This window comes from Notolepis coatsorum, assembly GCF_963971535.1.
Source record: "Notolepis coatsorum genome assembly, chromosome: 17".
NCBI lineage: Eukaryota > Metazoa > Chordata > Actinopteri > Aulopiformes > Paralepididae > Notolepis > Notolepis coatsorum.
Window position 1 is genome coordinate 9,646,912 of NC_140181.1, and position 10,211 is coordinate 9,657,122.

At 47.4% G+C, this 10,211-nt stretch overlaps 1 protein-coding gene across 1 annotated transcript in view; it reads left to right on the plus strand.

Moving 5' to 3' along the window:
- Positions 1-354: 354 nt before the first annotated feature.
- Positions 355-10,211, plus strand: part of marchf9 (membrane-associated ring finger (C3HC4) 9) — a gene marked incomplete at both ends in the record, with an annotated part of 17,619 nt that continues 7,762 nt past the window's right edge. The window contains 5 exons of the mRNA XM_084332693.1: positions 355-364; positions 464-478; positions 817-831; positions 972-985; positions 2,448-2,603. Coding sequence (XP_084188819.1) covers positions 355-364; positions 464-478; positions 817-831; positions 972-985; positions 2,448-2,603 — 210 coding nt within the window. The remainder of the gene's footprint in view (positions 365-463; positions 479-816; positions 832-971; positions 986-2,447; positions 2,604-10,211) is intronic.

Below are 10,211 nucleotides of genomic sequence, written 5' to 3' on the forward strand. Positions count from 1 at the left end.
CTCTCCTCCTCGTTCCTCCACGTCTCTCCTCCTCGTTCCTCCTCCTCTCTCCTCCTCGTTCCTCCACGTCTGTCCTCCTCGTTCCGGAGGCACACAGGGGAAAAAACGCTGACAAAAACACAATAACATGAGGCGTCAAAAATCACAGGAAGGGTGGATATACGGGAACACAACGGGAAGAGGATTCATTTATTTATTTATTTTACAGTGCAGTCCTCGGCTCTGAAGTTCAGTCGATGCAGACAGATTCAGTTCCTAGCTGTGGAAATATTATCATCATAACACCCTGAGTGTGGTCGTCCTCAGGTAACATGTCCTCAGGTAACACCCTGAGTGTGGTCGTCCTCAGGTAACATGTCCTCAGGTAACACCCTGAGTGTGGTCGTCCTCAGGTAACATGTCCTCAGGTAGCACCCTGAGTGTGGTCGTCCTCAGGTAACACCCTGAGTGTGGTCGTCCTCAGGTAACATGTCCTCAGGTAACACCCTGAGTGTGGTCGTCCTCAGGTAGCACCCTGAGTGTGGTCGTCCTCAGGTAGCACCCTGAGTGTGGTCGTCCTCAGGTAGCACCCTGAGTGTGGTCGTCCTCAGGTAACACCCTGAGTGTGGGTGTCCTCAGGTAGCACCCTGAGTGTGGTCGTCCTCAGGTAACACCCTGAGTGTGGGTGTCCTCAGGTAGCACCCTGAGTGTGGTCGTCCTCAGGTAACACCCTGAGTGTGGTCGTCCTCAGGTAACATGTCCTCAGGTAACACCCTGAGTGTGGTCGTCCTCAGGTAACATGTCCTCAGGTAACACCCTGAGTGTGGTCGTCCTCAGGTAACATGTCCTCAGGTAACACCCTGAGTGTGGTCGTCCTCAGGTAACACCCTGAGTATGGTCGTCGTCAGGTAGCACCCTGAGTGTGGTCGTCCTCAGGTAGCACCCTGAGTGTGGTCGTCCTCAGGTAACACCCTGAGTGTGGGTGTCCTCAGGTAGCACCCTGAGTGTGGGTGTCCTCAGGTAGCACCCTGAGTGTGGTCGTCCTCAGGTAACACCCTGAGTGTGGTCGTCCTCAGGTAACACCCTGAGTGTGGGTGTCCTCAGGTAACACCCTGAGTGTGGGTGTCCTCAGGTAGCACCCTGAGTGTGGTCGTCCTCAGGTAACATGTCCTCAGGTAGCACCCTGAGTGTGGTCGTCCTCAGGTAGCACCCTGAGTGTGGTCGTCCTCAGGTAACATGTCCTCAGGTAGCACCCTGAGTGTGGTCGTCCTCAGGTAGCACCCTGAGTGTGGTCGTCCTCAGGTAACATGTCCTCAGGTAGCACCCTGAGTGTGGTCGTCCTCAGGTAGCACCCTGAGTGTGGTCGTCCTCAGGTAACATGTCCTCAGGTAGCACCCTGAGTGTGGTCGTCCTCAGGTAGCACCCTGAGTGTGGTCGTCCTCAGGTAGCACCCTGAGTGTGGTCGTCCTCAGGTAACATGTCCTCAGGTAACACCCTGAGTGTGGTCGTCCTCAGGTAGCACCCTGAGTGTGGTCGTCCTCAGGTAACATGTCCTCAGGTAACACCCTGAGTGTGGTCGTCCTCAGGTAGCACCCTGAGTGTGGTCGTCCTCAGGTAGCACCCTGAGTGTGGTCGTCCTCAGGTAACATGTCCTCAGGTAACACCCTGAGTGTGGTCGTCCTCAGGTAGCACCCTGAGTGTGGTCGTCCTCAGGTAACACCCTGAGTGTGGTCGTCCTCAGGTAGCACCCTGAGTGTGGTCGTCCTCAGGTAGCACCCTGAGTGTGGTCGTCCTCAGGTAACACCCTGAGTGTGGTCGTCCTCAGTCTCTAGAATGTGCCAGCAATCTTCGGTGCTGTTGTGCCCACTGGAGAGGCACTGGCTGTGTACCAGAAACCACACTTCATGTGTGATATAACCGATAGACGAGGGCATACAGACCCTCATCTGCACCTTTTTTACACTGTTTATTTTTCTCATATGTTTATACTCATAATACATTTAATAGCCTATATTTATGTCTTTCTTCTATCACCCTGCCCATACTTGCTGGAGGCTCTGTCTGCAATATATCTCTGAATAAGATGCTCAAATAAACTAGTAATATAACTCTGAAAAACAATAAAAACTGTGGACATTATGAACAAGAAGCTATGAGCATGTGCTTACCTCCCTCTAAATTCATGTTATTATATACATTAATTCTGTATACCTACTTATACACCTGCATATAACCCATATAACTCTGTATGATAGCATGTACAAAGTACAAATGTATACATTTTATACCAAGTTAAATCACCTGTACATTGTATATTACTATTGCACTTTTACTGTTACATTTGCACTCTGGTTGGATGCCAAACCTCTTTTCGTTGTACTGTACTTGTGCTGCATGATGACAATTAATTTGAATCTAATCTAATCTAATGTTGTCGTTGTTGTTGTTGTTGTGTTTCCACCCTGCAGGGGGAGCTGTTGAGTCCGTGTCGCTGTGACGGTTCAGTGCGCTGCACCCACCAGCCCTGCCTCATCCGCTGGATCAGCGAGAGAGGGTCCTGGAGCTGTGAGCTGTGCTACTTTAAGTACCAGGTCCTCGCCATCAGCACCAAGAACCCACTGCAGGTAAAAGGCCAGAGGGGGGGGCGGCTGGGTAGCGCAGCGTACTAAGCGTCGGTCTACCACCACAGAGACAGTGGGATCGAATCCAGCTGTCAGCGTTGCCTCCGGCTTGGCCGGCCCGTCATACTGGCTCGATTGGCAGAGTCAGCGGGAGGGAAGCCGGTGGGTGGGTCCGGGTCGTTGTAAACAGCGACTCCTACAGTTCGGTCGGGGCGCCTGCACAGCGAGGGAAGGATCTGGAGGGAGGTAGTGTGACCTTCCACACGTCGTTACACTCTCCCAGTGAGAGTCCACGCTGCCAGGTGAAAAGAAGCGGTGGGCTGGGTACACGTGTGTCGGAGGAAGCATGTGATAGTCTCCGCCCTCCCGGACCGACGGTGGGGGGTAGAGTGCGCAACGACCAGGAAGGGGATTGGGAATTGGCATAACGACTAACATTGGGAGGGGAGAAAAACGGAAAAAGAAGGGGGAAAAAGATAATAATAAAAAAGGCCAGAGGGGAGCAAGAGTAGATGGTGTTGCCGTGGCGATTGTGTTCCCCTTTAGGGATGTGAGGATCTCCATATAGAATACAAAATTTGCATTTATTTTAACGCATCGCGTATGGCAGTGTTTCTCAAAGTGGGGGGCGCGCCCCCCAGGGGGGGCGCAGAGGCATGACAGGGGGGGGCAGTGAAATAAAAAAAAAAAAAATTGGATTACAGAAAATTATCACTAAAGTTGCAGCTGCACTGTTCTCCATGAAAATACCATATTTGGATAAGTTTGACCATTTCTCAAAATCTGAAAATCATTATTTAATAAAACACAGAAAAGGATCACCAAGTTACTCTTGATAAAAAAAAACTTTACAGACAACATTGAGACAAAGCTTCCTGACACATCTCCATCCAAACTCTTGGAAGAACTCATTGAAATCTCATCTGATACCACCTGGAGAGCTAGTTGGTGCTGAGTACCAAGTATCTCATGATGCAGCAGTTAAGGTGTTGATACCATTCAGCACCACATATCTGTGTGAAGCTGGCTTTTCATCCATGACAGCTCTGAAAACAAAATATAGGGCCAAGTTGAGCCTTGAGGATGACATGTGTGTTGCCTTGTCAAAGACTGACAGCAATAAAGACTGTTTGCTTATTTCCTATGTTCGCTTTGTAAATTCCCAGTCACTGAGTGAAGATCTGCTGTTTTGCAAATATGTCAAAAACAGAGCGACAGCTGATGAGCTCTTCAAAATTATTGACAGTTACCTGATAGAACATGGACTGAAATGGGAGAACTGTGTGGGCTTTTGCTCTGACGGTGCGCAGGCCATGGCAGGGAAAAGGAGGGGGCTACAGGCGCTCATCAAGGGGGTCTCGCCAAACGCACAATGGACGCACTGTAAATTCACAGAGAGGCGCCAGCGTCAAAAGACAGCTTAGCCCTGAGCTGAATGAGGTTTTGACAGAAGTTATAAACGTGGTAAATTTCATCAAAACCCGACCCCTGAAAGCGCGCCTATTCTCTGCGCTGTGTGAGGAGATGGGAGCTGACCATTCTGCAGTGCTGTTTCACAGCAAGGCAAGGTGGCTCTCGCGAGGGAAGGTGTTGTCAATTTGAAAGGTCACGATATTGGTGTTATTTCAATAAATTTAAACATGGCCCATTTCATGACTATTTTGTTGGGGCGAGGGGGGGGGGGGGGGGCCCAAGATATTTTGGTCCGCCAAAGGGGGGCTTGACAGAAAAAGTTTGAGAAGCACTGGCGTATGGGATCTGAGAATTTGTGTATCATTATGCCCCTAATTCCCCTTATAGATTTGAGTGTAAAATCTTTAGTGTAAACATCCCTTTACCCAGGGCCAGCCCAAGCCTTCACTGAGCCGTGAGCAGAATTTGATCTGGGGCCCCCCTTTACAACTTTGCATAAATTCCTTTGCATAAATTCAGATAAGCATACTATATCCACAGAGTACATAGATAATAAAGCTACAGATGAAAGGAACCTGCCAACTTGGTATTTGATTTTTTGGGGGGTCCTCTGGTGGCCAAAGGGCCCTAAGCAGGCATGTCATTTGCTTATACCTCGGGAAGGCCCTGACGCGTGTATCACTTCCGCAATGGATTTGATTTCCAGGGTTGGCCTGATTGGCCGCGACGGCCACGTGGCACGCCCCCGCGGCAGCCCCAGCCGCAAGCGCGCTACTGCTGGAGTTCACTTCGCCTTTCACATCGCTGCTGTTTAATAATATTGTCGCGTTGGCGAAAGCAGGATGAGAGAGCGTAGATTTCGCTGTGTATCATTTAATCATTTATCATTTAACATTTGAAAGGCATACATTGTTGTCATACAGAAGTACAGAATACCTTTATCCAAAATGCTTCTTACTGTTACTGTTAGAGACTGTGCTAGACAAATGAATGACTAATTCGGTCAGAAATAGCGTAACTAATAACGTTAGTAAGCACTGCTTATATGCTTATTATGTCTGCGGGGTACAGTAAACGTTTCTCCCGGTACATTCTGAAGAGCACACCGCTGTATGTTGGAGAACCAGCGGTCTTCCGCTCCTCCTCACTCGAGTGAGAGCAAAGCCGTGCGAGGGGGGCGGCACCTCGGCACAGCTCAGCCCTGTGTGACGCGAGCAGGAAGGAGGAGATGGGAGTCCTTCCAATCGGAATATGTTGTTTCTTTACACATATGTTGGATTATGAATATGTCTTTATAGCTATGCTGCCAGGCTGGTCCGCGACCCTCCGTGCTGCGATCACCAGCGGGGAGAATATGCTCACGCGAGCGGCATCGCTGAGCTCTGGTGTCCGCTGGAGCAAACCAGAGACAGTCTTATTATGGGGCTTATGCCGAGAAGCAGTAACACAACATTGCAACTGTTGTGTTACTGCTTTCTGACCGAATTAGTCATTCATTTGTAGCTATAAAGACATATTCACACCGCGGGGGCGTGCCACGGCGTGTCACGTGGCCGTCGCGGCCAATCAGGCCAACCCCGGAAATCAAATCCGTTGCGGAAGTGATACACGCGGCCCTGACCCCCCCCCCCCCCCCCTCTAAACACTGACCCTGTTGAATCTCATGTAATCAGTCAGTACAGCACCCACGCTTTGCCAACCTTAGATTAATCCTGTTGCACAGTTCCAGGAATTGATTATCAGGCCAGTTCAGTTCAGTTCAGCACAGCTTGGGTTGGTTCAGCAGTGTGGTGAACTCATAGTCCTACTGTAGGTCTTCAATAGTCCTACTGTCTGTCTTCAATAGTCCTACTGTCTGTCTTCAATAGTCCTAATGTAGGTCTTCAATAGTCCTACTGTCGGTCCCTTCAATAGTCCTAATGTAGGTCTTCAATAGTCCTACTGTAGGTCTTCAATAGTCCTACTGTAGGTCTTCAATAGTCCTAATGTAGGTCCCTCCAATATTCCTAATGGTAATGTAGGTCTTCAATAGTCCTATTGTCGGTCCCTTCAATAGTTCTACTGTAGGTCTTCAATAGTCCTAATGTAGGTCTTCAATAGTCCTAATGTAGGTCTTCAATAGTCCGAATGTAGGTATTCAATAGTGCTAATGTAGGTCTTCAATAGTCCTAATGTAGGTCTTCAATAGTCCTAATGTAGGTCTTCAATAGTCCTAATGTAGGTCTTCAATAGTCCTAATGTAGGTCTTCAATAGTCCTAATGTAGGTCTTCAATAGTCCTAATGTAGGTCTTCAATAGTCCTAATGTAGGTCTTCAATAGTCCTAATGTAGGTCTTCAATAGTCATACTGTCGGTCCCTTCAATAGTCCTAATGTAGGTCTTCAATAGTCCTAATGTAGGTCTTCAATAGTCCTACTGTCGGTCCCTTCAATAGTCCTAATGTAGGTCTTCAATAGTCCTAATGTAGGTCTTCAATAGTCCTACTGTCGGTCCCTTCAATAGTCCTAATGTAGGTCTTCAATAGTCCTAATGTAGGTCTTCAATAGTCCTAATGTAGGTCTTCAATAGTCCTACTGTCGGTCCCTTCAATAGTCCTAATGTAGGTCTTCAATAGTCCTAATGTAGGGCTTCAATAGTCCTACTGTCGGTCCCTTCAATAGTCCTAATGTAGGTCTTCAATAGTCCTAATGTAGGTCTTCAATAGTCCTACTGTCGGTCCCTTCAATATTCCTAATGTAGGTCTTCAATAGTCCTACTGTCGGTCCCTTCAATAGTCCTAATGTAGGTCTTCAATAGTCCTAATGTAGGTCTTCAATAGTCCTAATGTAGGTCTTCAATAGTCCTACTGTCGGTCCCTTCAATAGTCCTAATGTAGGTCTTCAATAGTCCTACTGTCGGTCCCTTCAATAGTCCTAATGTAGGTTCAATAGTGCTAATGTAGGTCTTAAATAGTCCTACTGTATGTCTTCAATAGTCCTAGTGTAGGTCTTCAATAGTCCTAATGTAGGTCTTCCATCGTCTTACTGTGTGTGTGTGTGTGTGTGTGTGTGTGTTTGTGTGTGTGTGTGTGTGTGTGTGTCTGTGTGTGTGTGAGTGTCTGTGTGTGTCTGTGTGTCTGTGTGTGTGAGTGTGTGTGTCTGTGTGTGTGAGTGTGTGTGTCTGTGTGTGTGAGTGTGTGTGTCATTATGCAATGCTTGCCATTTAAATTTTTACCTTGTTGTAATTGATGAGCGTTGAGGTGCGGACATCATGTTGTCACAGAAACCATCCTGCAGCCTGTTTACACAGTAATACAGAACAATGTAGGATACGATAAGATAAGATAAGATGAGATGAGATGAGATAAGATAAGATAAGATAAGATCAAATAAGATAAGATAAGAATAGATAAGATAAGATAAGATATTCCTTTATTGCTCCCAAATTCGGGCATCATAATAGCAGCATGAAGGAGGGGGGAGGGGGGGGTACAGGTATGGGCAGGGTAATAGTAGAAAGACATAAATATAAGCAATAAAATGAGATAATAAAATAAATAGTGTAAACAATATAATTAACTCTGAATATAAAGATATGAGGAAAAATAAACAGTGTAGTCAAAGGCGCAGATGAGGGTCTGTATCGGTTATATTATACGTCACAAACAATAAATATAGGCAACAATAAAGATAAATGTATCTGAATAATATACAATGAGTTAAAGTAAACAGTATACACAAGGTGCAGGCGAGGGTCTGTACCCTAACTGGCTGCATGATATACGTCACACGTTACAGTCCGTGCAGGTTGCGGTGGTTGTTGCGAGTCCCTCTTCACTGGAGAACAGGCCCAGTCAACATGGTGTGGGCACCGCCCGCCATATTGAGCTGCTGACACCCCCCCCCCGCCCCCCCGTCGCGTCGCCAGGCTCCTGCCCTCCTGTTCGGAGGCAGACGGTCTGATGCACGTTGAGCTGTTTGGGTGTTTACGTATGTGTGTGTTGTGTGTGTGTCTGTGTGTGTGTCTATGTGTGTTGTGTGCGCATATCATATCATGTGTACATACGTGTATGAATATGAATTTGTACATGTGCCAAAAACTGTACATATATCACATTTCTCTACAGTTCTTTGAAAAAAAATATGCACAGACAGGACACACACACACACACACACACTGGTCACAGGATGTGTTACGGTGTGTTACAGTGTGTTACAGTGTGTTAGGGTGTGTTGTTGTGTGTGTGTGACATGTTTTTTTTTTATCCACTTTTTCTCCTTATTTAAAATTTTTCTCCCATCCTAATTTTTCGTCTTGGCCAATTCTCCCTACAATTATTCCCTCCCCTGTCTCGAACGTTGCTAGACTATGCCTCCCACTGGTCGGCTGCAATGTGGACGAAGCCTTGCATCACGTGTCCCCTCCGGTACACGAGGAGGCAGCTGTCGCATCTTTTCACCTGAACAGCTCGATCTCTCAGCGGCGAGGAGTAACGCGTGGGAGGCTCACGCTGCCCCCGATACTTCCTGATTCTGCTGTACAGGCGCACCAACCGACCTGTAGGAGTCGCTGTCCACAACGTCCAATCCCCACCCACCGGCTTTCCCACCCTCTACCACTGCCACTTTGTGGTAGTATGAACGACCGGCCAAGCCGATAGCAACGCCGAGAGCTGGGCTCGATACCAGCATCTCCTGCGTTAGTGGCGAGCGCCTTGCCCACTGCGCCACTCGGCCGCCCCTCAAAGTGACATGTTGATGCGCGGCAGGAGTGACTTTCCACTTGACTCCACCCCTTCCTGGTTCAAAAGCTCCAATACGTAACACATTTTAATCGTTTCTTGGCATTCATTTAATTTGAATACGATTTGTATTTGTTCCGTTCATGGCAGTGCACAGCTCCACAAAAGCACAGCAGCATCATTACATAATCAAAGCACGTCTCAAGTTGCACATGCCATGAGCGAAAAGGAGCAGGGAGAACAAAATCTTTTTTAGCCTGCCTGTGACGAGCCCCACTCTACCTGCAATGGGGAGTCTACTGACTCAAAGAGCATGGTAGAGTGGGTAGGTCGTTACCCCAAAGCAGAGAGCTGCCTGCAGCACCAGTATATATGTTCCCCTGTCTAATCCCTTCTGTCTGCTTTCCCCATCTGCTTTCCCCATCTGCTTTCCCCATCTACCAGGACAGGTTGTATCAGCCACCAAGCGAACCAACTTTGGATCCTTTGACAATTCTGATACCTACATTTGTTGTTTATTCAATAATTGTTTCTTTAGATTTAAATAAATTCTTTTGTTAATTTGGTATCACGTGTGGACTCCCTATTTGTGACAAACCTCTGGTTCGTCATATATGGGGGCTCGTCCGTTTGTAGGACCTTTTTGGAGAATTTGTTTGTAATTTGGCCTAGTGTGGTTAGATTGGTATTTGTGCTTGATAATTTTTCTGGCATTTGGAATTTGGTTCCTGTTGGGACACTTTGTTTGGGCTCTGTCTGGGTACAGGAGGGCTAATTTGAAAAAAGTTATTAGGCTACTTAATTGGACTAGTGTCTGTGACCTGAGGTTTGCAGCTAGTATTTGTATTTGTGGCCTGTTGGCTGGCATTTGTTTGTAGCCTAATTATTTGTATGCCAGTGTTAGGGAGTAAGCACATGTGATTTGGTCTTTGTTCTTGGTGTTTGATTGTTTGGGATTTGGGGAAGGTAGCAGTTTGTTTTTGTGCTGATTTCTTGTGAAGAGATTTGTTAATTTGTTTGGTTACCCTTACTCAAAACAATAAATAAACAGAAATAGATGGTCTGTCAATTACAATTATTTAACAATCAATACTTGATCAAAGAAAGTGGCTTGGGCCGGCCGTCATACTGGCTCAATTGGCAGAGCCAGCGGGTGGAAGTCGATGGGTGGGGATTGGACGTTGTGGACAGCGACTCCTACAGGTCCGTTGGGGGATGCCTGCACAGCAGAGACAGGAAGTGGCGGGGGTAGTGTGAGCCTCCCGCGTGATTACGAAACCTAGCCGCATTTCTCGGAGACGCTCTCTGATTGGCCGACGCCTGTTTCTACACTGGTTAAGCTTAGGCACTCTTTCGAAGTTGGTTAAGGTTAGAGTTTGTCTTAGAGCATGGCGATAGAACGCCAGGTAGTTTGACGTGGAAATGGGCAAAGACACAGCTCGTCACGGATTGGGCAAACGCGTCAGTGGCCAATCAGA